The 26,084-nt window shown below is 41.1% G+C and overlaps 2 protein-coding genes across 4 annotated transcripts; one reads left to right on the forward strand and one right to left on the reverse strand.

The window, feature by feature from the left end:
* Positions 1–1,169: 1,169 nt before the first annotated feature.
* depdc7a (DEP domain containing 7, paralog a) lies at positions 1,170–12,475 on the forward strand. 3 transcript variants are annotated; one of them, XM_040133858.1, is made up of 9 exons: positions 1,170–1,437; positions 6,831–7,293; positions 8,561–8,691; positions 8,842–9,034; positions 9,770–9,990; positions 10,188–10,330; positions 10,409–10,534; positions 10,897–10,975; positions 11,116–12,475. In XM_040133858.1, the coding sequence occupies exons 2-9, from the start codon at positions 6,839–6,841 to the stop codon at positions 11,337–11,339; spliced, it is 1,572 nt and encodes a 523-aa protein (XP_039989792.1). In that variant the 5' UTR covers positions 1,170–1,437; positions 6,831–6,838; the 3' UTR covers positions 11,340–12,475. The 3 variants fall into 3 exon arrangements, with proteins under 3 accessions (XP_039989792.1, XP_039989784.1, XP_039989802.1); XM_040133850.1 differs by lacking the exon at positions 1,170–1,437 and adding an exon at positions 3,434–3,500; XM_040133868.1 differs by lacking the exons at positions 1,170–1,437; positions 10,897–10,975 and adding an exon at positions 3,434–3,500 and having other exon boundaries at positions 11,116–11,244.
* A 1,207-nt stretch (positions 12,476–13,682) lies between these two features.
* On the reverse strand, positions 13,683–25,551 carry cstf3 (cleavage stimulation factor, 3' pre-RNA, subunit 3). Its single transcript, XM_040133838.1, has 20 exons — positions 25,324–25,551; positions 24,578–24,682; positions 24,308–24,403; positions 19,041–19,073; positions 17,910–18,007; positions 17,736–17,802; positions 17,612–17,646; positions 17,396–17,522; positions 17,192–17,269; positions 16,904–17,066; positions 16,524–16,633; positions 16,271–16,387; positions 15,968–16,186; positions 15,764–15,866; positions 15,488–15,557; positions 15,184–15,379; positions 14,909–15,059; positions 14,617–14,711; positions 14,446–14,506; positions 13,683–14,274 (listed from the first exon to the last, which is right to left on the reverse strand). The coding sequence occupies exons 1-20, from the start codon at positions 25,348–25,350 to the stop codon at positions 14,075–14,077; spliced, it is 2,151 nt and encodes a 716-aa protein (XP_039989772.1). The 5' UTR covers positions 25,351–25,551; the 3' UTR covers positions 13,683–14,074.
* Between the last annotated feature and the right edge of the window lie 533 nt (positions 25,552–26,084).

Below are 26,084 nucleotides of genomic sequence, written 5' to 3' on the forward strand. Positions count from 1 at the left end.
AGATAGACTCAGAGGACCCCTGGGGCAGCATGAGTATGCGAGAAGGGCACAGAAACTGGACAGATGTGTGCTGGAAGAGACTGCAAAACACTGACAGCCTATTGGTGCTGGGAATGCCCTCTAGTAAAACCATAATGTACTGTGTGGTGGTGGTGGTGGTGGTGTAGTTTTAAAGCTGTTTGTAAACAGTCAAGCACGCACATGCAGGGTGAACAGATTTACACTCAGTCTGGCAGTTGCACAGACTAACCTGGCATGTTCCACTGAAACTTGAACATCTGTATCTGTGTATTTAGCAGTGGTGGAAAGTAACTAAGCGATTGCTCAAGTCCTATACATAGGTACAGTTGTGAGGTACTCATACTTCACATTCCATTTCACAATGATTCAGAGAAAAACACTGTACTTGTTACTCTGCTACATGTATTTGACCGCTATACTTATCATTTACTTTTCATGCTTATTTACTTTTAGATAAGCAAACATGTCGAGATTGTAAAATTAAATACACTGTTTTTTCGGCTTGTGATCTTTTACAAAAAACGGGCGTCTAATTATGGCACCCTCTCAGGATAGATATAAAAGATAAAGATGTAAAAAGACGACAGGTAAAACCTTAAAATATTTCACAAAATAACAAAGATTAGAGTATAGTAAAATAGATATACATATAATACAAATATGCGTCTAAAGGCATTTTGGTTTGTTTGTTTTTCCAACCCATTTTTTCCCATGACTCTCAGAAAAGGCCTGATCCCTTGGACTGGAAGGCACCGGGCTTAAGTAGTTAAAACCAGCTCCACCGCAATCAGCTACAACAATAAAATGCTACATACACACACCCCCATTTTAGCAAAGTATCTCAACCAACAACTCCGCAGTAACAGCAGTGCTTCCTACGTTGCCTGCATAAGAACGTTTCCTTAATGTATTTTAAAGCCACCTCCTGGAGAAAATTCCCAAACAAATTACTACGTGACTAACATTGCATGACCGATAAGTATGAAGTGGAAAGAAAAGGAAATATGCGGGGCTTTCCGGGCAAACTTAGAGTAACTGGAGAGTAAATATTGCTTTGACCTTGCGAACTCAAATTTCTGACTGTATTAAGCAGAGTGCTCTCTCTTTCTTCTCGCTCTCTCTTTCTCCGTCTCATTTTCTGTGTTGATGTAAAGCGCGTTACACTCTTCAGCCCGTGAAGTTTCAGCTTCAGCTATGTGGCACGTTTACAAAATACCAGCACATCTGACTCCAACGCTTTCATGTGAAGAGCTGTAAAACCAGTTTCGGTCTCAACCAAAGGCTTCTCAGTCTAACTGAAAACCGAGGGCACAGAGTTGTAGCTCTCATTTAAACACAAGGCATGGATGTCCTTTGTTATGTGTGGATATGGCAGCTGTATAGCTATTGAAAACGTCATCTACAGCAACAGATAAGGTGAGTTTATCCACTCATACTTTAGTTCTGCTCCAACTTATGCTGAGCTCCGATGAATTTGGTTCCCAGGGATGTTTGACTTCGACGTTCTGCTTCATTCTTACTTTTGGTGGGAATGTTGAGTGATATTATCAAAAAGAGTTGCTTCAGTCACACGGGAGTAAAGAGTAGGGTTTGCTTGTGTGACTGAATGCAAACAAGTTAAAAGATGTGATAACACTCCCTTCTATATAAGGGAAAAGAGGTTTTCCCTCAGCAGTTCTTAATTGTCATTACAATCATGAAAGTTTTATAGCGCTTCTTTTGATGAATTGTAGGTTTTGGAATGGGAGCATTTCATTTAATCCTTTGTGCGCCTGTGTTTAGCCATCCAGGTAAAAGGTTCTGATGAACACACAAGAACATTTTCCACTCTCTCGTAAATTAATTATTTTCTCGTGCATTTTCTGCCAGGAGAGAGATGCAACTCAGGTCCCCAGCCAGACTCACACCACAGATATTGCAGTTCATGGTCAGCATCTTAACCCCATAGCCATGGGTGTGTCTCTGGTTTGTATTCTTAAAGGGGTACTCCCTCAATTTAGCATTTCACTTTACATTAAAAAAAAGGAATACTCAAAATCGATGTAGCAGAGGCTGAGACATCCTGACTTTTAGTTCCTAGTATGGGTCGAGCTCCAAAAACACGGGACCCTGCATTTCCCGCAATGCAACTTCAGCATCTTTCATTTGACCTGCCTCCTAAATGCCCTCCCGCCCTGTTGACACGGGCTGAGTGGTACTTATTCTGATGAGCAACCCGAACTTCATGTGGAGTGCCCCTTTAAAGACACGCACATGCAGGCCTGCTGTTTTCGTTAGAGACACCTGTCTTGCTCCAGCGCAGCTCGACAGTATCGACAGTGAATGAGGAAGGCATTGCCTTTTTTTTTTTTAATCAGAGGGTTTGAAAGGAACAGCAGATGTGAGCTAGTGTGGCTACACACCTCTTCACGTCTTCCCCCCTGCTCACACGTTCTCACTTCACCTGCTGTACAAGGGGAGATTTCTAGATAAAAGAGGCTGAAGAGGACAGTGGTCAAACCAGCTTCCCCCGGCCGCAACAGGCGTTTTGTGCCTCACGACCATAGCAGCTGTCCCCCTTTCAGTCTCCCCTCTCAGCAGCTGACCCACACCGGGTTTAACAGTGTCAGCCTCCCACTTCTCCCTTTGCCTTGATTACGCCTGCGGAAGGAAGGCACCGGGTTGGAGCCAGACCTCGTGAAATCTGCCCCCACTACGGTTGGCGTGTGGCCGCTCTGGGGCCGTGCCTGTTTGTTAATGATAAGCAGGGTATAGACTGTGTGCACTATTATCCCAGATGCGGTGGGGCAGCGCCAGGCCCACTTTCGACCCCCGGGGCCACCTGCAGTCACACGCTTTCAAAAACCGTACCCCCAGTGATTCCTAATGTTTTGATTTAGGGGAAGAGGAGACGAACACATCCCATCCTCTTCTCTCCTCTGAAACACTTCGGGTCTTTATCAGATCAGACTGACCTCCAGTGTAGGCTTTGAGGGTGTGACTTGGTGAGTGAAAGGCTGTGTGAAAACTTCCTGGATTTTTTTAAATTTTGGAGCATTTCCTTTTTTAATTGACCGGTAAACTGTTCGAGACCACGGGGGATCTTTAATTAGGGGGCTTTAGTGGGGAAATACTAGCAATTCTGTGCGTTTGCTTTTTGGCCACTCAGCCTTATTGTATGATAATGACTAGTAGTAGGCTTTGTCAGACCTCTTCAACAACCTTCAAATACGGTTTCAGTGAGCCTTTTGTCCAGGCGTAGGACTAAGTGCGTGTCTTGCCGAACTTGGGGGACGGTGCGAGAGTCTCGGTGTCGCGCAGGAGCCCGAGCAAGGCGGCGACTGGGACGTGAATAATGCATCGCAGTGGGAGGGGACGGTTTCGGGGGGTCGACTGGAGTAGGTTCGCGTCCGTCACGTTGCGGGCTGACGAGCAGGGACGGGGGCTGAATGGCTGTCTTCAGTGTCACTGGAGGACGTTTTTCATGCACCGAGCACCAGGTAATACCCGCTTATTCGCTCCCAGCTGGTGAAATAGAGACTAGATGCTGCCGATTTCGTGCCCTATTTGAAATGAATGTGTTCGGGGCTGTCTGTGCTACTGTTTCTGATAGAAAGTGTGGTATGATACCAATCGAAATTTTTTTTCTACTGGAAAGTGGATGTTGTTTCTGATCGAAATTCAATGTGTCCAAAATTCACACGTTCACAGTGTGTATGTCCCTTTTGTTCGGCCATTTCATAGCTTTTCTTCTAAGCTTTTTTGGAAGTACAACCATGTACTTAAAAAACATGCATGTACAAGTACATACAAAGTTTGTGAAGTATATGAAACATGTTATGACACATCCCTTATAAAGGGTTTATAAGGTGTAATTGAAGACTTTACTAACGTTTTATGAAGCATTTAAATGCATTGTAGATCAGTTATAATATGTTGATAGGGTTCTTTGACATTCACTGTGCTCGGTGCGACTCAGCAGTCTGCAGTGCGGTGTTTAAACCCAGGTACAAAACGGTACCTGTATGCGTGTAGGCCACCGAACACTGTGTACCGCTCAGGATATGCGGGTTCAAGGGTTCAAATTCATGGGGGGGGGGGGGCAGTGGCCCGCCGAGGTTCGGCGTGTCCACACTGCGTCCCGCGCCCCGAGCGGGGAATGTCACCCGCTCTCGGCGCGTTGGCGGAACGCAGGGACCTGCCCCAGGGATCTGACGGTGCACCCGGTGCGCCTTCGCTGAGCCGTGGCTGTGGCAGGTCCCGCCAACCCGAAGATCTCGGCGCGCTGGCCTCCCCGCCGCGGTGACGGTGCATGGGAAGGTGTGGGGAGTCGTGCCAACCGCCCGTGGCCACAAGGGGGAAGATCCCCGTGTGGTGGCCGCGCTGCTCCCCCTGCGATTATTTACCTGCAGCGGTGTGTGCAAACACACGGTGCACTTGTTGTCCTTGGCTGACATGCAGGTCGGCCCCCTCTTGCATCGTCGTCCTACGGTCTATCTATCTGCTGGCTTTTTTGTTTTTACAGAGAAGACCGAAGTCTCGGGGAAGGAGACTGGCGTCAGCTAAGCAAACTGGACTCAAATCTCAGCCTGGTGCAAGAAACAGGAGGTGACACAGCTCAGCCGGGTTCCCAGGATTGTTTTGACCCACGCCTCACCCCCACTTTTTTTTTTTTTACCCTTTTCAACAAGCATTAATGGATATTGATCAGATCCGGATTTATTGTGTGACTGTTAATCCAAGGACCCCTGATGGGATTCTCCAGATGGTCCCGCCTTTACTCCTAAATCAAGGATTTCATCCTGATAGAGCAGTTTTCTCTACTAATTGATCAAAAAGTATATTGTTCCTGTGATAATCTGCATTTACAGTGAGTTTAGAACGACTATATTGACTGACATTTGCATAACATGGACTAAGGATACTTTTTCAAATTTGAGTTTCAATCAAAGAAATATTTGAATGAATTCAGTCATCAGCCCGTTATATTTCTCATGATTCCTATTTTTCATGCAAACTGCTGAACGGTGTTCTTCCTTGAACAACTGCTGTAGCCCCTGTTGTTCTTCCCTGATATGCAAATCCCCAGTTCAGGACGGTTTCCTCTCCCCCAGAGGGACACACAGTTTGACTTTGATGCATCTCATTAATCAGCAGATCCCGAGATATCTACCACAGACCTTCCCCATCTCTCAATGAGCTGTTGTATTTGTTAAATGAGTGGGCGAACATCTGCTTGCCGCTGTACTGTTCCCGGGTGTTTTTGTTTTCAGGTTTTACAGATGGGTCAGTAATTGTATTTGTCATGTTGTGTTATCATAACACGGAGCCTGGCTGCTGCTTTCAGTGCCTGATTTATGGCCTCTGGCCAGAGTGAATCTCTCAGATGCTCCCCTAGCATTTGCTCAACAGGCTTTAAATGTTTCCTGTCGTGAGATGAAAGCCACGCTAACATCTCACTGAAGCCAGTTCTGCTTTCTTTTGTTGGTCTGGCTTGCGGTGAATGACACAAATCATTTTCCATCAACAAGGACCTATCAAACACAGACGGGCAGATAAAGTATGTGTTGCGAAATTGCTTGATGGAGTGTCCAGCATGTCAGTGTTTGAGTGCATGAACCATCTACTGCTTTATGCAGCCCATCCGGTGGAAAATACAACAGGAACATATTAGGATATCTCTTGTGAGAGAAGGCTCACAATATGATCTTTGTCTCTGTTTCCTTGTGCATGCGTGACTGAGTGTAGCAGGCTGTGTAGAGAGATTGCATTATGTGTTATGGTAAGAAAATCAGGCACATTTGAGGCTTTTGTTTTCCTAAATGTTTTTAGCCTATACTGGCTGACTGCAGTACTTCATTGTTAAGTGTTAATCGTGTTGATTGAATTAAAATCAAGCTTTTGAATACTGTACACAAGCATGACTCAAAAGTAGGATTCGGGTTCGGCTACTACCCCCATGAGATGCACTGAACCTGGACCTTGCGCTTTTACACCCACAGACAGTGACTCGAGTTCAGACTGTAATTATGTGACATTACACAGAGGACAGGGAGGGTGTGTTTGGTAAAGGCAGGAATCACAATTTTCCCCAGTTTCTGAAAAAGTGCTCAGACAATAGACAAAGCTGAGATAGTTGACTGTGAAATAACAATCACCAAAGGGATTAGTGTTTAGGAAAGTTGAGTTAGTTGTGTCAGGGTTTTATAGCTTCTGCATGTATAAAAGTTTATTTTCATCGTGTTTTTCTTGCGGCTTTTCTTAATTAATGTTACATGTAATTATCTGTTTCATTAACTGATTGATAGCTTAGTCTATTAAAATGTCAGGAAACGGTAAAAAATGGCCATCACAATTTCCCAGAGCCCAAGATAAAGTCTATGTCTTCAAATTGCTTTTTACAAAATTATTAAATTTATGATGGTATAACCTACAGAAAAGCAGCAAATCCTCACATTTGACAAGCCTCCAACTAGCAAATGGTCGGCCTTTTTCTTCTTGATAAATCGATTATAAAATATAAAATATATTATTGTTGATTAATTTTCTGTTGATTAACTAATTGAATAATCAACTAAGCCGTTCAGCCACGAGTAGATATTTTAAGTGCTCCTGTCGTTGCCGCTGAACTGCCAGTATGAAATGTCGAGGAAACTCATTAGCTAATTCTTGGCTGATTTAAGAGTTAATCACCTCTACTTCAGCCCCCACCCCTCACACATACACACACACACACACACACACACACACACACACACACACACACACACACACACACACACACCCACACCTTTTCCATCCACTGATTCTCTCCTCTCATCCTCCATCAGGACAAGGCATGGCTGGGAAGCCTTTCCGGGCCACCTATATCTGGAGCAGCATCATCTCCAATCTCCACACTCATGTGGAGGTCAAGCGCCGCCGCCACAACCTCAAGTCCTACCACGACTGCTTCCTGGGCTCAGAGGCCGTGGATGTGGTGTTGGCACACATCACCCTGAACCGTTTCTTTGGCGATGAGGCAGTGCCTCGCTACAAGGCCATCCGTCTTTGTCAGGCCCTGATGGAGTCGAGGGTGTTTGAGCCAGTGGGCATTAAAGTATTTGGGAAGGAAAAGAAGCGAGCTACATTTGAGGACAGTAGTTGCAGTTTGTACAGGTTCCTGAGCCCAACGACCAGCTCCACGTCATCGCTGACCGACACCAACTCTCAATCCACTGGTACCATCGAGAGCGGCTATGACTCCCCGAGCATGAACAGGAACAAGAACAGCTATAGTCCGTCACGTGAAAGGTACAGACTCATGTCACAACATCGTCAGATCTCATTCTTGATTTGCTTTGTTCTCATTCCTCCTGATAGCCAGAGCTAATCCCAAATCCAGCATGGCTTTAGATTGGGAGCCTCTGAAAACTAGTGAGGCATCACATGAGACTCTTAAACTCCCATCGTGTAGTCATGTCTTGATACTATTCATTACCCCTTCATTTCCAGTGCGACAGTTTGGAGTTTTACGTTCCAACACCAACTTAAATCAAGCAGTAATCTAGTGAGGTACTTGCTCCAACATATTTTATTCGCTTTCTCGGTGAGAGTACCACTCTCATGTCAGTACGGTAAATATGAAGCTACCGCCAGCAGCTCGCTAGCTTAGCTTAGCACAAGGACTGGAAATAATGGGGAAACAGCTAGTTTGGCTCTGTAACAAAGGTAACAAAATCCACTGGAAAGTGCCTCTAAAGCCCACTAATTAACATGTTGTATTTCTTTCAATTGCAATACCAAAACTGAAGTGTAAAAACGACTATTTGTTTTACAGGCTGTTTCTTGGCCACAACACAATATGTTGTATTTAATTTTTGTAAGTTTTGTTAAAAGTTTTTCTGTGATGAGCTGTGCTGGCTGGCTTCTGGCTGTAGCTTCGTATTTATCGTTTAGACACCAAAATGGTATTTAACATTTCATCTAACTTTCAACAAGAAAGCGAGTAAGTGCATTTCCAAAAATGTCAAACTATTCCTTTAAACTCAGTCGATTCTCGTTTACTTTGAGGCTGGATAATTCAATTCTAAGGAGCACATAGCTAAGACGGGTGGGACGCCTTGCCGATGAGGTGCTAACACGTGGCCTCAGCACTTTGCGTTTGCTCCCTTTTGCTCTGATGCTGTTGGCAGAGTGACGGCTTCTGACTGGACCAGAGAACAAGTCTGATGTCCCCAAATGGGTGATGAAAAACCCAGAGGAGCCATTTGCTCACAGTTTGAATGAGGCTTTTGTTGTTTGCAGCATGGGCCAAGTCAAGTCTTCATGGGAATAATGCAATGTAAAGAGAAAATGTCCTTTTTAATATGCGTCAGAAATTGTTTAATGCTGGAAATTGAGCATTTATTTTGTCGGTTTGATATGAAATGACTGTAATCAAAAAAGCAGCAAATTGTGACTGAATCACAGGTACTCGAAAACATTTGCAGCCTAATGCCACATCTGTTCCTGTATTAAGTCTGTTTCTTGTTTTTCCTCAATCATTTCCACTGATTGCTGTTATTATGTGACCCTTCAGACAAGAGGTGCTGAGCTACTCCACCCACTCGTCTGTAAAAACAGACAAATCACTGGAAGACGTGCTGAGAAACCTCAACCTGAGCTCAACCATCACCCCCCAGATGATCAACCTCGGCCTCTCACAAGAGCGTAAGTTGCCCTCTATCTGATGAGACGAGGGAGAATGACGTAAAACACGACAGGCTGCATGCTTTCATGCAGTAAACGCTTGGTCACACCTTGTGTCTGTATGTCTGTGCAGCTATGACCCGCATGACTCTTAACCATGTGAATTCACAGTGGTGGATGAGGTGTGGCACCAGCAGGCAGTCTTCAGGCTGCTGCAGCTGATAGAGCTCCCCCTGCTGGAGAACTTGTTAGAGGGCAAGGACACATCTCGGCCTCACCTGCATGGCATGGACAGCGACCCAGACCTGTTGTATACGTCAAGCTACCTAGACCGAGAGGTCCTCAAGGCCTTCAGTGAAGCCCAGTAAGTCCTCAAATGCTGTTTTCTATATAAGTTCATTTTATGATTCAAATCTGTGTTTCTTGTGACCTGTCAGTCCTAGTTCACCGTTTTTTTGTTTTTTTTTTCACTCTTTGCCAGCTGCTTCAAAGACAAACTGCTAGTGAAATCATACATAGAGTTCTGTTTGTATTTTGCCATGGTCTTTAACTAACAGGAAAACACTAGCCTGCTAAGCACAGACGTGTTGACTTGTGTAGGTGTAGGTATAGTCACCACTTACAGCGAAGATAAAGTTTGTACATACAAAACACACGATCACTTTATAAAATATGATGCATCGTTAACCTACCCAGCAGTGTATGAGGCAGTTAAAATGAGCTCATTGCATCAAACATTGAAGTACCACTTACATGTTAATTCATCAATGATCTAATAATATAACAATATAAAACCGACGGGGAATTCTGCATAATGTGTACTTTTTAGTTTTGAAACTTTAAGTACATTTCCTTGCTAATACTTCTATACAATGACTTAAAATAAAGTCAATGTTTAGATGAATAAAAAGTATTTTAAGCCTGTTTTTAACGTCGATGCGTTTCCACCCACAAATGACCAAATCTATGCTACATTACCGGAACCAGTCGAGTTCTCTCGAAATCCCTGAAGATCAAGAGCTTATCTGACCTTCCTTGTATCTCTCCATTCTCAGTCACTTGACTGTGTTTAAAACCACTGTACTTGCCTCTCCCTCAGGGCTGATGATTGGATGTCAGGGGCAGTGGACTGTCTAGAGTTTCTGCCTGATGAACTTGTGGTTGAGGTCAGTCGAGGCTTGGCTGGATGTGCAAACGACCTGCTCCGGTGTAAGAGGCTGCTCTATGAGGTCCTGGCTCAGCATTATGGACAGACACAACAGCCACCACTGCTCAGCAACCACGTTTTCGACATTCACTCTGGCATCTCGGAGTTACTCGGTAAGAGGAGGAGCTATCACCACATCTCTTTGGTATCCTGTCGCCTTCAGGAGGGCTAATGAGGCTTTTATGGTGATGCATAAAGGCGGGTTTCATATACGTTTTCATACATGTTGCTTCCCATGCCATTTTAATCGCAGAGGCTGCTTTTCTCAAGTTCAGCCTTCATCCTTGTATTTTCTGTGGTCTGTTGTCAGTGAACGGCAAGCGAGAGCAAGCTCTGGAGGCTCTGCAGCTGAGCCTGAAGCTGCAGAACTCGCGCATCAGGGAGGAGCTACGCAGGCTCCTGAGATTCATGGCCACTGCAGCCAAACCACAGGAGGTCAAACTGCACAAAGAGGTGAGCACTTGTGTGCATCTTGTGTAGGTCTGTACAGGTGTATGTTAGATCCTTGTTAATTCTAAATAATTCTGTCAGATTGAGAACAGAATGGCTGTGAAAAGGTCCTTCTCAAGTGCCATCGTCTACAGCAGAAGACTCTCCAAAGGAAAGGTTGACCTGATGGTTCTGTTCATGATGGACAACCACTGTGATCTCTTCAAAGTGAGTGTTCCTTTCTTGTCTCTTTCCCGGTGTCTGTACTACACATGTGCGTCCAGTGTCGTAAGAGGGATGTAACTGTCAACATCTCTGCAAGAGACCCTTGCAAGGCACCTTAGTCACAGGGTTGATAAAAAGCTGTTGACACAGGCTGTTCCGAAGCAGGCCTACAACCCATCAGACATCAGCTATTACTTGAAAGAGAATTCATAGATCAAATGTGTCCGACTCTACGAGATCACAGACCGCCACAAAAAAAGTGAACATAATAATTCTATTCATCATCATTTTATCATATTAATTTGGATCTTTAGGTCAAAGTAAATAGAATGTTAATATCTTTTTTTTGCCCTCTTTTCCACCAGATTCCTGTTTCATTGCACAAGATGGTCAGTGACAGAATAATGAATATTGTGAAAGGGAAGGATCCAGATATGATAACAGGTCTGCACGTTTTTCTTTTACGTAGGTTGTCGTTTGTGTGACCACAGAACGCCGTGCTAGGAATCCTTTGCTGTAAATGAAGATGAATTTTTCCTACAACTTTTCCTTAATTTCTGTTTCTCCATCTCCCTTTGCTGCAGGATCGACATACTGCACAAGACTGAGTGCTAAGGCCTATTCAGAAAATGCACAGAAAACAACTAAAGAGGAACTTTGGTCCTTACTCCGGAAAGTCCATGAGAACCCTAAACTCTCCATCAAAGAAAAGAGACGGCTGCTGGGGCAGTTTTATAAAGGCCATCCAGAGATTTTTGTTCAGTACTTTGGAAATAGATTGTCCAGTGTCAACATGTTTCTACAGTAGTATTTATTAGCGGAAAACAAATCATGTATGGTATTGTAAAAATGCATAGATGTAAGAAGGAAACCTGATGGGCTGATGTGCATAGTAAGTGGATTTTATTTTGCAGTTTGTAAATAGGTTAAACTACTGAAAAAGAATGTGAATTTTAATTGTATAGACTCTTAATAAGCTGCAATATTTAAGGACATAAATATGTGTCTTAAATGTTTTATTGATATTTTCTTTGGTGCAGGACACTAACATGAACTGTCCTTGTCAGTTATATGCGAGACTGTTACTTTCCCAGAATGACGAAATGAACCATGTGTTCATGTGTGAGGTTTTTTTTTTTTGTTTAAAAAAAAAAAAAAAAATGTTTTCACACTGCAATGCGTCTCGTTGGCATTCTGTGTCTGCAGCCACTAAGGACAAGTCTGCATTTCGCTTTTCAATGGACGTATTCTTTGTGCTAGTGCAATAGGAACAGTGTTTGCAATAAAAAAAAATGTCTGTTCATGTGGTTACTCGTATACAGTGTCATGCAGGGTCTGAGGAACCATCAAACGGATATTTGAACCTTGAAATTTGAAAGTGTAATGATGTGCTGTAGTAAAAAGTCAGAGGCATTCATGAGAATCAGCCCTCCGGGGTTGTTGTTTGTTGCTACAAATCAACAAAACAGATGGGTTTTTTTCCTTTTCATTTGACCGAAAACCTTAGCTGCGTTTTAGCAGCAATCTCAAGGTTCCTTTTCAAATAAGGTTCACTTGAGGAAATTGCTTCCACATTTCCAGGTGACGAAATCATTCCTTGACTAACTTTAAACAACACACAACTTGTTTGTATTTTGACAGGTCTTAATGAAATTCAGCTGGAATTGTCTTAACATACATGTAGATCGTCCTTTTTCATCGTAGACAAAATGTGTATATTCTGATTAAAAGAGACCAAATTACATCTCGAATGTCAAGGAATGTATCTACAAAACACAAATATTATTCAATTTTGAGACGCATTTTGCTGAACTTTATGCCCATTCCTACTTAACCACAAGACAAGCTGTGGACGTGGCTTTTTCTTTCAAATAGTCCCCTCCCCGTGTCACTGAGAGTGGTATCTACGACTGTTTTGTGCTATTGAGGCTCTCAGTCAATTAATTAACCTGTGAAAGTGATATCTATACAAACATACACACACACACACACTGTCCTTTTGTAAAATAAAAACAGAGTTTTGGAAATAATGTTGAGCTCACTGTTAATGAAAGGCCATTACGGTTTCTCATGTTCTGTGGTTGTTTACCTTAAAGATTTCCAGCCAAAACACATATGCTTTCATCTCAGCACCTCGTGAGTCCAGTTTAAAATGCAAACAGTAGCTTATCAATTCAAATAAGAAAATTAGAGGTATGTTCCTTTCAGAGACATTTTGTTCAGTTAGTAGTTGTTGATGCTAGAAAGCAAAATGAGCACAAGAAACGAGAAAGGACCAATGAGGAATTACTTTACTTGATAGGTACTCTTGGTGGGGAGTGCCACTGAAATACTTTAAAGGAAACAAATTAATCTCATTCAGAAGCTATAAAATACAAACACCTGCAAAGTAAAGACATTATAATAGACTTTTTTTTTTCTTTTTTACAGTCAGTAGTTTTAGTTTCTAAAAGCAGTTGGCAGAAATTTCCAAATGGTGCAAATTTGAAAGCAGAATTCAGACTTCACCATGTGGCAGTAGAGTGGTGTTCTACCGTAACTGTTTTATGCCACAATGTTACCTGTGAATAGGCCCAGAGGTGAGATAGGCTGCCACATACTGAGAACAAAGGCTGTGCTGGGCAGACAAATAATGGTGTAACTGGTGCGATGTGAAAGGAGCAGCTGGCTAATATTTAAAAATATATATATATATATTGTGTAAGTTAATTTGTTTTTTGATCAAGTAGTTTGCCGCAACTAAAGAATAGCCTGGACATGACAGCTAATTCTAAGAGGTTTTTTTGTTCCAACAACAATAAACATACATCAAGTTTTTTGTTTTACATAGCCAAAATGCGTAACCAAATATCCTTTGCCCATATAAAGACTGTTAAAAGTTTTCTAAATTATCTTGCCCTTGTGTAGACTAGATAAATCTAAGCCTATGAGGTCCTGCTGTTTTCCTTAGAGGGAATCTGATTATTCGAAGAGGTTGATGGAAAACTTTCAGATCAACAAATAACTGCCATATGCTGCCACCTAGTGGCAATGATAAGGCCTGGCATTGCTGTGCTAAAGGACAAGTCTTAATAAAATGTCCACTCAGTTAGAGAAAGATAGAAATAAAGTATAAAGCATCAGTTGAGTCAAATTAAAAAGACAAATCTGGTTGAATTCTTTTCCACTTTTATTCAAAGGAACTGTGTTTCCTCCAGTTATCTAAAAAAAGCTTAATTCCACTTTGCCATCACTGGAAGATCACAAGGTCAAAACTGAGCTGTGTGCCAAAATCAATGATTGAATTAAAAATTTTTTTACAGTATAATGGTCAGTCTTTAAAAAATAAAAACTGTTAACAAAAAAAAAGCCACAAGAACACACAGGTGTGCATACTGTATGTATGTCTGTGTGAGTGTGTGTATATGTATGCTTCTTCTGTACAGAGATGAAAGGATGTATAATCTGTGAGACACACTCAGAAATATGGACATGTACGTTAACCCCATACAACCACCTATTAAGATTACATTCTTGTTGCATTCACTATGTGTTCTAGTTGGTTTATCGAATCCTCTTCTGTTGGCGTGCACGGTAGATGTCGTGTATGGGCGGAGCCACAGCTCCTTTGTCATCCTCCTCGTCGGAGTCTGCATTAGGCCTCTTGAGTGACTTGGTAATAGCATGGTTCTCCATGGATCCATTGCCCTCCCCTCCCGCATCGGGCTGTCTGCCAGTGATCAGCTCTACAGCAGCATCAACAGCTAAAGAGACAGAAAATGTCGAGTGACATGTCAGATAGGGGGCTGAACATCAATTTAACCCAACGCTGGGCGACGAGTGACTGAAATTTCCATCACCAGAGCCGCATTGCTAGCATGGCTAAAAACAGACATGGTCTGGATATGTCTGAAGTGCTGGCAAAAGCAACTTACTCTCAGGAAGTGTGCATCTCCTAAAAGTTTCCATGAGCTCATCCACTTGAACAAAAGGACCCTGCAGCAAGACACAGTCACAGAGTCTTTGAGTCCTAGCAGAAAAAAAACTTGCTGCTTCCTTACCAGTAAATATGAGCTCGATAGCATTAAGCTGCTGCTGCTACTCACAGTGAAACACGTAGGTGGAGGGAGCAGCTTCATTAGAACAACAGCAGCTGGGGGGACTGGGAAAACTCCACCAGGGACGGGATGTAAACCTGGAGCTGTGGGGAGAAACCCAGGATAAAGCAGTGTAAAGGCATAGCATTGACATACCTGCAAAAAAAAAACCCCAAAAAACTTCGCATATAAAGACTAAAAATCCTGTGTGATGAGCATGAGGCTTAAACACAGTTTCACTGATGTCTCATAACATTTACTGGATTTGAGGGAAGAGCTTGGGCAGCTAAGGACTACGTACGGGCAAGGTGACGTGGCTGGAAGGGGATCATCTGGTTAGTGTCAGGTTTGGGGTACTCGGGTTTACGGTCAGCTTCATCCTTCATTGCAGGCGCAGAGGGCGCCACCACAGTCTCTGGCAGCAGTGCTGCCAGTTTGGCACGAGAAACATCCTACAAACACACCGCAGAAACAGTTTAAATATTAGTTCATGTTAACAGAAAAGCTTGATCTGTTTAACTGCTTTGGCAGCAAGAGATGCCATTTTGCGTCTGCCTTATAGGGCAAAATACACACCTTGTATCCAAGGGCCTTGAGTTCACTGGTAGAGCAGGGATACAAGTCCATGAACTTGTATCTGTCTACGAGCAAAGCCGTTTCCTTGCCCTCATACTCATCCTTGAAGGCAGTGAAACGCCTGCGCTCTACTTTCAGAATACTAGCCAGGTCTCCTATGTTGCTCTCAAAGGCCAGGAACCTAGCCCAGATCTCGCTGAAGAGCAAAAAGAAGAATCGACATTAACAAATATCATCAGAGATATCGAGTTTTACAACACAGACATTTGTACATGCACACAACTTAATTAATACTTAACATTACCCTGACTTTTCTGGTGACAAGCTTCCTGAGGTGAGGACACGTTCAAACAGAACCCTGGTGTTGTTATCCTCTGGAGAGAGAAGACAGAAAAAAAAACATGAACTAAGAGTCCTTTCTTTAAAAAGCTGATACCAAAACAATACTAAATGTCAATATGTCAATAAAATTTGTATCAGATGTACAGCAATGTCCTTCTGACAAGGTTTTAGATTTACAGATTAGTAGTAAAGAAAATATATTTCCTCCACCCTGTGAATTTTATTACACATAACCTACCATTAAGGTGTGAGAGGTAATCAATGTACGCCAATATGTACTCTGGAATGTCACCATATTTCTTCAAACCAAGCTCAAAGATCTTGAAAGCCACCGATTTATCCTGTAGGGAAAAGATGGAAAGAGTTTCCAAAAAAGATGTTTGTGAGACTGATTGTAGTCACACAATACATACACCGACCACGTGACTCTACGTGTCATCACCTTGCTGCAGTAGTACTCCATCAGTGCTGCAGTCACGTACACATGGTGACGTGTGCGTGGATCCTCCCGGGCCTTTTTGAAGATGGTGCGACCTGATTTGATGCCCTCTGCCCTCCTGGCAAACTTCATGTACTGGATGTAGACCAGCGTGGGGTCAATGTCTTCAATGGCCAACAGTTTATTATAGATGCTGTGGACCTTCTCGTACTTCATGCGACTCTATGAGGACAGCAAAAGAAATATGCTAAGTCCCTGAGTCTCTTACCGTCTTGGTTACAACTGAATAAGCAACTGGACACTCACTTCCTCATAGTCAGCAAATGAAAAGTACAGAAGCATGTTCTTCTTCAGAAGAGTCCCGATGGCACGTTCATAGATGTTAGCTGCCTCATCACTAAACAGTTTTGAATTATTCATATCCTGAGAGAGAGAGAAAAAAACATTTAAAAGTGTTAGAGAACTGTTTTGTGTCCAAGTTCGACTTCTATGAAAAATACTAAACAGATCTTCGTCAATTTCACGTAAAATTTGAGTCTGGAAAGATTTCATCTCTCACCCCTTTCTCTGCCAGCAGTTTGCTGGACTGCTCCAGGTACTGTGCTGCCTCATACCATATGTCAGGATGGTGGCCAAGCACCAGCAGGCACTGCTCATAAGCAAACATCACTGCAACACAGAACACGACAGCAACTGATGACAATATCTGATCTTCATAAAAAACCAAATCATGAGTGAGGTGAAGGGTGTCAACATGCGCCCTCTAGCGGCTGCATTCCTACAGGAAAAAGATCCATGAATCTCCATTGAATAATGTCCAAAAAATGATTAAAATTACATGTCAGCACAATTACTGGAATCAGAGGACTTCTGAGGCATATATAGCAAAGATTTACAGGTTCTAACACAAAACAATATATCTTGACCACAACTAGTCACCTCTCTTTGTGATGAGGGTCTGGTCTTCTGTGCGCAGAGGGTTGCTTTTTTCCCACTGGATGTACTTCTTCCACATTTCCACTTGCTGAGCTTCCTGAGGGGAGTTCTGGGGTGGTACTGAGGGTGCATTCCTGTCCAACCCCTTCATCACAGTCTCATACTCCTGAATTGCACACACCCCACCAACAGTCTTTATTACTTAACAAAGACAGCCTAAACTCCAATATATAGCACAAGGATTGAAAACAAGTCTATGTATATTTGTAAACTTTGTGTGGGTAATCTCACTTTAGCAACTCTCCTGGCATTCATGTAGTCTCTGCTTCGATCCTCAATCATCTTTTTCGCCAAGTGCACATTGATCCCCTGGTTATGAAATAGAGAAGTCAGTCCAGCACTCCATCACTCTCTGGTGCTCTCACATTTAAACGCACGTGTGCAAACATACGTGGTTAGAAAAATAAAGACTAGAGGCCTAAGTGGGTCTCTCACCTCTTCGTATTTGCTATAATCTCTCCAGAGCTGCTCAATGTTGATCATGGGGTTCACACAGCCTCTCTGGTACACCCTCCGTACAGCGGTGATTCGCTGATTCTCTGCATATGAGCCCACAGCTTCACTAATAAAACAACAAACAAAAATGTCAACATTGAAGAGTTGGCTAACGCACCTTATGAAGTCTCACAATATTACAGGTCAAATACTTACACTCCTTTGAGGAAGTTGATGTAGTCCACCCAAATCTGTAAGAGGAACGACCAGCTGTTAGGTGACAGCGGATAACAAAGACTCATATACACAAGTAAAAAATAAATAGTTCTGATCTGTGCACCTGATAAGACATTATTTCCATGCCAATTTTATCCAGGGCAAAGTCATATGCCTGGGCCATCTTCTCTCTGAGATAAAGAAAATATATGTATTAAGTAAAATGTTTATTTTACAGTACAGCAGATTGTCAACAAAGTTCAACAGTTCAACCCCACTCTGCAGCATGTTCTCTTACTTGTAGCTGGGTAGCTTCCCTTTGGTCTCTCGAACATATGAGAGGTAGCATTTCCACAGGTCGATGTGCAACACTTTCATTAGGCATCTCTGAAACAACTACAGGGGCAAGAATGTGGAAGGACAAAATAAGTGGAATGCAGACACAACCACTAATTTTATATATGCTGTGTATATTCTACAAGACAACCACCGATCTTCATTGTTTCACTGATTTGGTTTAATAATCCCATGCTCAAACTAGCCTGTTGATAGGAAGATTAACAACTGCAGCCCATACGCCACATTTTTTTTTGGGGGGGGGGTAGTTCCAGTTTTTCCTCAGCAAAGTTTGCACACTCCAGTTATCCTGCTTCATTAGACAGGCCTCAGATGTGGTGCACATTTCAGTGAGCTCCTCCAAACTCAAATTAATGGACCAGAGTTTGAAGTTTGTTCTAGGGACACAAATGATTTGATGTGTTGAATTGACATTCAGGCAAAAACTGACCAAAGTGGACATTTTAGGATATACTCTCAGAATTTATTACAAGTGTGAAAACCCAGTGAGGAAGAACAAACCATTGCAGAAATCTGTTTTTCTTTTTTCCAGTGCCATCAGCTGAATACATTAAAAGTACATTTAAATTAAAATCACGGTTATATAAAAAAGAGGTGTTACCAACAAGGAGATGAAACACAAAATATTCATTTTCTAAAATCCTAATAATAAAGCAGTGGTAGCAAAAACTACCATAGGTACATAATAACAGATGTTTACAAGCCAGTATACATGGAATCAACTCACACTTCAAAGGCCCTACATTCATTTTCAAAAAAAGATATTTTCTCCAAACTTGCACACTCCCTGTGTTTGTTTGTTTGTCAACCTGTGAGGCTTTGTTTTGGGGAAGCATATGGTTTATATTTCAATTGTTGATCCAATTACATTCCTTCCACATACATTTTCAGATGCCTTGTAATGCACTGATGAATTTAATATACACTATAATAGTGTGTGTACATATTCTACTGACACACACCCAAAAATATTATAGTAGAAGGAAGCTAGTGTAATTAGAAAAAGTAAGATGTCCCTCCGTGGATATCAAAATAAGACTAGTCAGCTTTCGTGCGTGTGATGGACACTTACCTTTTCTACCTTGTCATAGTTTTTAGCCTTGATCTGAAAATAAGAGTGTAAATGCAATGTTAATTCAGGTCTTCTCTACTTTTACGGCTCATAGGAAACGTGCATTCATGCAAATGGGCCCACTCACACACACGATCAACAAAGTGAAATTCACACAAGAATGACAAATTACTTTTAAAAAGGGGTTTATTTTCTTTGTAGATTGCGCCACATAACCCAGAAAAACACCAGTGACCGCGCGTTACAGAGAAAAAATCCTGACTTAAAGATCAGAATGCAGAATTTAAATATTAATTTCAAGAAAAATACTGAAAAGATGTTCCAAATCTGAGAAATACAGTATTTGGCATTAAGATCACTTCCTTTCACAGCCTTAGGTGAGCATGTTACCTTGGTAAACAATGTTGCAGGAATGACTTTCATATGGTCTACTGTTGATGAGTTGAAGCAACAGTCTCACAGCATCCTGCAGTACAGACAGGAGAGGCTGTTTTTTTTGTGGTATTAGCACCCCGGGCCTATGTTTAGGTAGACCCATCCTATCCCACTATGTTTACGTTAATGGGCTCCACAAAGTAAGGAAACAGCGGTGAAGTTGCCTGGTAGTGACAGAAAAGTAACTGTTAACATGGCACGGAAATATCCCCAATGCTGATGCTGTAAGCCAACTGGAATTCACCCTGTCAGACTGGGGTTTTTTTTGGGGGGGGGGCTTTGCATCCAGTGGCCTGTTGGTTGAGACATATTCCATATGCTGTGACTGCAATCTCCCTGGTTTGATTCCCTCACTCTCTCCCTTTGTATCTTGTCACCTCTTAACTGTCCACTTAAAGGCTCAAAAATAATACCAAAAACTTACATTCATCTGTATCTACATCGGTATGTACAAATGTTACACAGCATCCGAATGAAAATGCTACATTTTCAAAAGTTCATTCAGGTTATTTGTGTAACCAATGAACAAAGCAATGGAAAATTAATATTTCAAAGTGTTGCATGCATTCATGGCAAATGGAAAACACCACAAGAAAAAAGGCTTCTACACTAGACCCAAACACAAGTATATGGTCTAGGAATTCATTTCTTAAAAGTAGATGTGATGCATTTCAGAGTGCCTGCAGGTTACCATCACTATAAATGACTGACCTACTGTTCATTCCAGGCACTGCAACAGCACATCTGTCACATTAAGCTTTCACCTTCATTAAAAAAGAAAGAGATCAAGCCAACAGCAAATTCCTAATAATTAGAGGGAGACATGCAGTTTATAAAATGCATCTCCTAATAAAAATGTCTATTTATAGCCAAAAATAAATAAATAAATAAATAAAAAATAAAAAAAATAAAAAAATCAATCAATTAATTTGCCTGCAAATATTATACAATGCCTCAGAAAAACAATCTGGATTTTTTACTTATTGTTTCATCAGGCATTTTATTTATTTATTTTTTAAATAATCAAAACTGCACAACAAAATTCAGGATCTTCTAGGCATTCTAAAATGTTTTAGATTTAGTCAAGTTACTTGATCAAGAACTAAGAACTCCTTGTGATATTATCACAAGAAGGCCTCCCGAATCTGTAAAATCAGAGCCTTTACAACATCTGCTGCAAATCTTAGTGTTTTCATGTGCTACACTGAAATCAATCAGCTATAGCATAAGTTAGCCTGTAATATAGGTGTAATATGCTTAGATGAGTCAAGTGGGGTGGTTACAAAACTCTCTATATGCTCCTCCTGGACGGTTACATTAGTATATATCTATTAGCTGCTGTAAATACCAGGTTATGTAACAGACTCATAAAGCACAAATTCCACTGAAGACACCCACCAAAAAAAAATTTCAAAACACCCGTGATCCTTTAAGCACACTATGAACTTACTTTAATATGACAAAAGAAAGTTCACGTATTAAAGTTGCATAGTTAAATATAAACCAAACAATTATATAACCACCTTAATGGAGGGAAAGTTGATAAGGGCAGGTAGGAGGCATAAAAACAGATCAGTGAAACAACATAATTTCCCTTAGGAAAATAAATCATGACATCTTCACGATTTGTGAAAGATGACTTAACTGAAAATTTCTCTGGCCAACTCAATTTCCTAAAAAAATTACGTGGAGACCACCATACAGTATGTAAATGATGATGAACTTCGCTCACATGGGATACTGATATCCAATTTTCTTAGATATGCAAACAGTACTGACTGATATTAGTATCTTTCTAAACTTCAATTAACAAGTTGGAAAATGTGCACAAACTCTACAATCAAGCTGTGAATACAACTTTTAGACAAATTGCAGAAGGAACTACGATGTTACATATACAAGAGATAAGATTGTCACATTTCCCTTTTTTTGAGAAAATTACCCACTGGTTTTCTTCCTATAACTAAACACATTTTTTCTATGTCGTAGAGCATACTGTCCCTGCTGTAACCCTTAAAAAACGGTGGTAGGGATTTTTTAAAAATGACAGTAGGTATCCTGAAATCGTCTGAAATACTGACAGACTGCGGACGTTGGCCTAAATATACTGTCATGTTTTCTAACACCATGCTATGGGGCCAAAACTCAAAGCAGCAATCAACTCCAGCATTGTGTCAGTCAACATGTGCTGGCAACCTTCACTCAAAGGCACACTGTCTCATACTCCACTGGGAGTTTCAGTGAATGCAGTATGTGAAATAATCCTGATTGAGCCGGACTCTCTGAAAGTGGGCTTTGGAAAGATGAAGCAATGTAAGACTTGGTATGATTTGCCCATTTCGCAAATTTTGCAAAAGAGGCCTTTTTAAAATCTCAAGAGAACGAAACTTTCACACAATAACACAAGGGTAGACTATGCTTCTTAGTGAAACTGCTTTGCACTCTGACATCTCCTCCACCCCGCAAAAAGCTGCAGAATATGGGGAACTTTGCATAAATTGGTTTAGTAAAGCTATGAGGATTTTCATCTTTGGTTGGTAAAGTCATAGCTCTTACGTTCAACTTTTAACATGTAGTTCTAATGAAGGGGGAAAGATAAGAGCTCATCCACATACTTACCAGATAAGAGACGTGTCTTTATAATATGAATTACAAATTAAGTGTTAACTATTAAATATCCTACCAACACATGCCTTAGATAATACTATCTGCTTTTAAATCTTCATCAGGAATTTTAAAAAAAAGAAAAAAGTTCAAATAAGTTCGAATAACCAGTGGGTCATTTCAGCAAATAGAAACCTCTACGCAAATATGCTGAACTAATATCTTAGTATGTGTTCTGGCAATAAATTGTGGTTTGGAGTTTAGTGGGGAGAGGTGATGGCTAAATAATTATAATACTGAAAAGAGATCTGTTGAAAATAAAATCACGATAAAAGAAATTGCAGTATATTAGGCTCCAGATCTGAATTAGCTTTATTTGCCAAGTAGGTTTATGCCTAAGAGGAATTTGCCTCTGGTCTCCCGCATCTGATTTTTTGTACTTACTTCCTCCTTAAGTATTACTAGCAGCATATCCGAGTATAATAACAGAAAACCATGAGCTGCATTCGCAAGCACATCTTGTCAATTAAGACTTAAATACATTAACCTAATAACATTTTTGTATTATATGTATGCCATCTTGTCCAGAACATTAAGTTCAAGCTCCCTGTTGTTAGCAACTCACTCCAACTCCAAAATTCTGCTGTCTGTCTCTCTATTAAAGATCCGCAGGGCAGTTTAAATTTCACAATACCCACCCGATAACAATCACAGTCTATGTCTTTTCAAGAATGTCCTCTTATTTACAATAAAACATTATTTCTCATTTAGGTGGACACTATTCTATAAATCTGTGTCACCTATGACAATTTACCTGCCTTCAGGACAAATAAAGCTTCAATGATGTTTCCATCTGCTTTATTTGAACTTCCTCTGTCTGATCTGCTGCATGTTCTTATGATCCACCAATCGCGGATCAATAATAGCTATGGTAACCCTGCTGCTTTTTTTCATGTTGCTACTGTCAACTTTGTAAGAGGGGGTAAAATGTTAGTAACGTGGAGCTTTAACTGATGCTTTACTGGCACGAGTGCAGTTAGTGCCATCTGTAGGCTAGAGTAAATTATTAAGGACTGTTGCTCAGAAGCCAGGTCCATTTGGAAAGGGCAGCCATGTGTTCCTTTTCCATGTTTATAACACATATATGTACATTTCATTAAATATCAGATCGGCCCTCTTTTTGCACTGGGTAATCCAAGTTGGGGAAGACTGGGGGCGAGGAAATTGGGAGGGGGGGGGTAGCTTCACTCAGGGGAGCAACCCCACAACAACACACTACAACCAGTACTACCTCAACATACAGCCATTTTCAATTCGAAGCATAGAGGTAATCATTTTCCAGACTTACACAATGGACTTTTAACCAGAAGCTCAATTGTGATGCTTGATAACACTGCAACTTTGTGCAAGCAATGTGTTTAACACCGATTGCAGTGGTCATTGGCAGAGACGGAGGGCATCAAAGCCGGTTATCAAAAATGATAATGTGCAAGGGACAATTAATCTTCCTATCAGTCGCTGACTGCAAGGCAAATGGGTCACTGGTCATATATTCAGGAGAAGTGGGGAGGAATGTATCAAGGAAAGAATGGGCCACACAATCAAAATATTTGTTTATAAAATTACCCGAAAGAAATGACACAGGAGGCAATAAATTGACACGACAAGTGAATAAAAGGCTAATGCACTCCAATACCATTAAAATAGTTTTAATACTGTTGCAGACCAAACATGCAACAAATGCACTTTACCCCATTTAAATATGGCGCAGAGAAAATGTATTTTTTTAAAATCCTGGAAACATAAGAATAATTTTCTGAAAAAAGAAATGGTTAAGAGCTAATTTCCCCTTTGTTTGTTATTTAAAGGCACAATTCTTAGTGAGTCCTGCTAGACCTTGACAAATAACATGTTTTACATCATCCTACATTTATGTCCGACCCAGCTCCTTATTGTGTAGTATATTCTCAGGCCGATAGTCCTTTTCAATTGTCAAAATGTCTTAATTCATTACTCTTGACCACTGACAACTAACTTGTCATGAAAACTGAACAGTTAAGAGTTGATATCTGCAACCAAAGTAGCCAGGTCTAGTGATTCAAAACAAGAATTGTGACTTTAAATTTAACTGAAGTAAGAGACATTTTGTTTGTGTGAAAATCACATTGTTGATCATGTTAGAAAAATTTCCAGCCATGCACACTAAAAAGAAGAGAAAAAGTATTAACCTCAGCTTCAATGAATAGTTTCCAGAATCTGCCAGAACTTGGGAACTGCGTGACAAGTCGCTCATATGTCTTCCTTGCTTTATCTATGGGTTGGTTCTAAAGAAGGAGAATGCATTTACATTCCACACTATTCAACATACGAAGAAGCAATCATGTGGGAAAAGGATGTGGTGTATTGTAGTTTAACAATCTATAATCCCTGCCCCACTATCACCCCACCCTTATTCCCAGTTTGCTTAACCCCAGGAATGCAACTCTGTGTCACTAAACCTGTGCTTCTCGAATCAGAATGCTCCATGCGTCAAGGTCATATGGGTTTTCTTCCAACTTCTTCTCTGCCTTCTTCACCTTCTCTGGAATATACTCTGCTGCCGCCTGCAAAAACACAAAAGCACAGGACAAAAGGGTTATGCTGCTGAACAGACTGTGATGGTTGTGTGATGGTGACGACTACAGGGGCCCACTGGCTTACTGTATACGGATTGGGTAAGTATTGATTAACAGGTCAATTAATTATTGGTTAGGCCCATGCAATATGTTTAAAACCATAAGGAACACCTGGCTCATATTTGACGGGTAAATCAATCTTTTTTTCACTAGCTAGCTAGGTCCTTGTGGCTGGCAACGTTGAGAAGCATCCAGCCGGGTGAAAACAACAATCATAAACGGCGAGAAAACTAACAGCAACTGTTCGTTAATATCAAGTTAACATGCAGGTGATGTTAAATAAGCTCAATGCGTTAACGTTGGACAACTAAAAGTAGCCACAATGCTACAACTAGCAGTCAATATGGCGAACGACAAGCTAAACTTGGACCTTTACGACAACCCGATAGAAATCATCGAGTGTCCGAGTAACTGTGTAATACTAGCTAATATTGACGTATAAAAAGTCACTACACGAATCATATACTGCAGCTAAGTTTACTTGTTAACATTACCCATATATAAAATGAATCTATGCTAGCGAATCAGTTAGGGTTAGCTTGCCCCTCAGCAGAACTGCATGTAGCTACCTGGTCCGCTGTTCCCTCGGTGGACATGGCTGGAAGAGTAATCTAGGATAGAAATGTTTTATCAATTGAATAGACGCTCAAATAATAACGTGATGGCAGTGTTTTTTTTTTTTTTTTTTTTTTTTTTTTTTAACGACTAAGTAATCGGCATAGCTTCAAAAGGGTCGATCACATTGCCCTTAAGCAACTAGCTGCTCAACGGCTGGCCGATACCTCAAAATGGCGTGAAACTTGTGTTCCGCTCCAGCAACAGCAAAAACAATAACACTTCCGGCGCTAATCCTTCAAAATAAAATATGCATCTCCACAACACTAACCTGGCTAAAACACTTTAAAATGTCTAATGTGCCTGTGCAAATTATATGTCGCGATATAATACAATATATCCTCACACTGTTCATCTATTATCACGTAATGTTTAAAACAAACAGGTCCTCGAATTCAGTCATGCATTCTGCAGTGGTGAGGTTTGAAAATAAAGTGTCCACTAGTGCTGCTACTAACAATTTCATTATCCATTAACCTGCTAGTTATTTTATAGATTAATCGATTAATCGCATGTTCTTAAAAAAACGTCACAAGTTTCCGGAATTCAAGGTGGCGTCTTCAAGTGTCTTGCTTTGTCCGACCAACAGTCAAAAACTCAAAGATATAAATTATATAAGTATATAAGTTCATTAGCATGAGAAAAAACAGATTAATACACATTTGAAAAGCTGGAACTCTCGACTTTTTACCATTTTTGATTTAAAAATGTCCAG

This window comes from Xiphias gladius, chromosome 1, assembly GCF_016859285.1.
Source record: "Xiphias gladius isolate SHS-SW01 ecotype Sanya breed wild chromosome 1, ASM1685928v1, whole genome shotgun sequence".
In the NCBI taxonomy this organism is placed as follows: domain Eukaryota; kingdom Metazoa; phylum Chordata; class Actinopteri; order Istiophoriformes; family Xiphiidae; genus Xiphias; species Xiphias gladius.

Excerpts from the sequence above, each read along its gene's own strand:
- depdc7a (XM_040133850.1), top strand. Across the intron at positions 7,294-8,560 it reads TATAGTCCGTCACGTGAAAG|ACAAGAGGTGCTGAGCTACT; the intron begins GTACAGACTCAT and ends GTGACCCTTCAG. Across the intron at positions 9,035-9,769 it reads AAGGCCTTCAGTGAAGCCCA|GGCTGATGATTGGATGTCAG; the intron begins GTAAGTCCTCAA and ends CCTCTCCCTCAG.
- cstf3 (XM_040133838.1), bottom strand. The coding sequence starts at position 25,350 with ATGTCCACCGAGGGAACAGCGGACCAG. Across the intron at positions 17,523-17,611 it reads ATCAACTTCCTCAAAGGAGT|TGAAGCTGTGGGCTCATATG; the intron begins GTAAGTATTTGA and ends TTGTTTTATTAG. Across the intron at positions 14,712-14,908 it reads CCAGCCACGTCACCTTGCCC|CTCCAGGTTTACATCCCGTC; the intron begins GTACGTAGTCCT and ends TTCTCCCCACAG.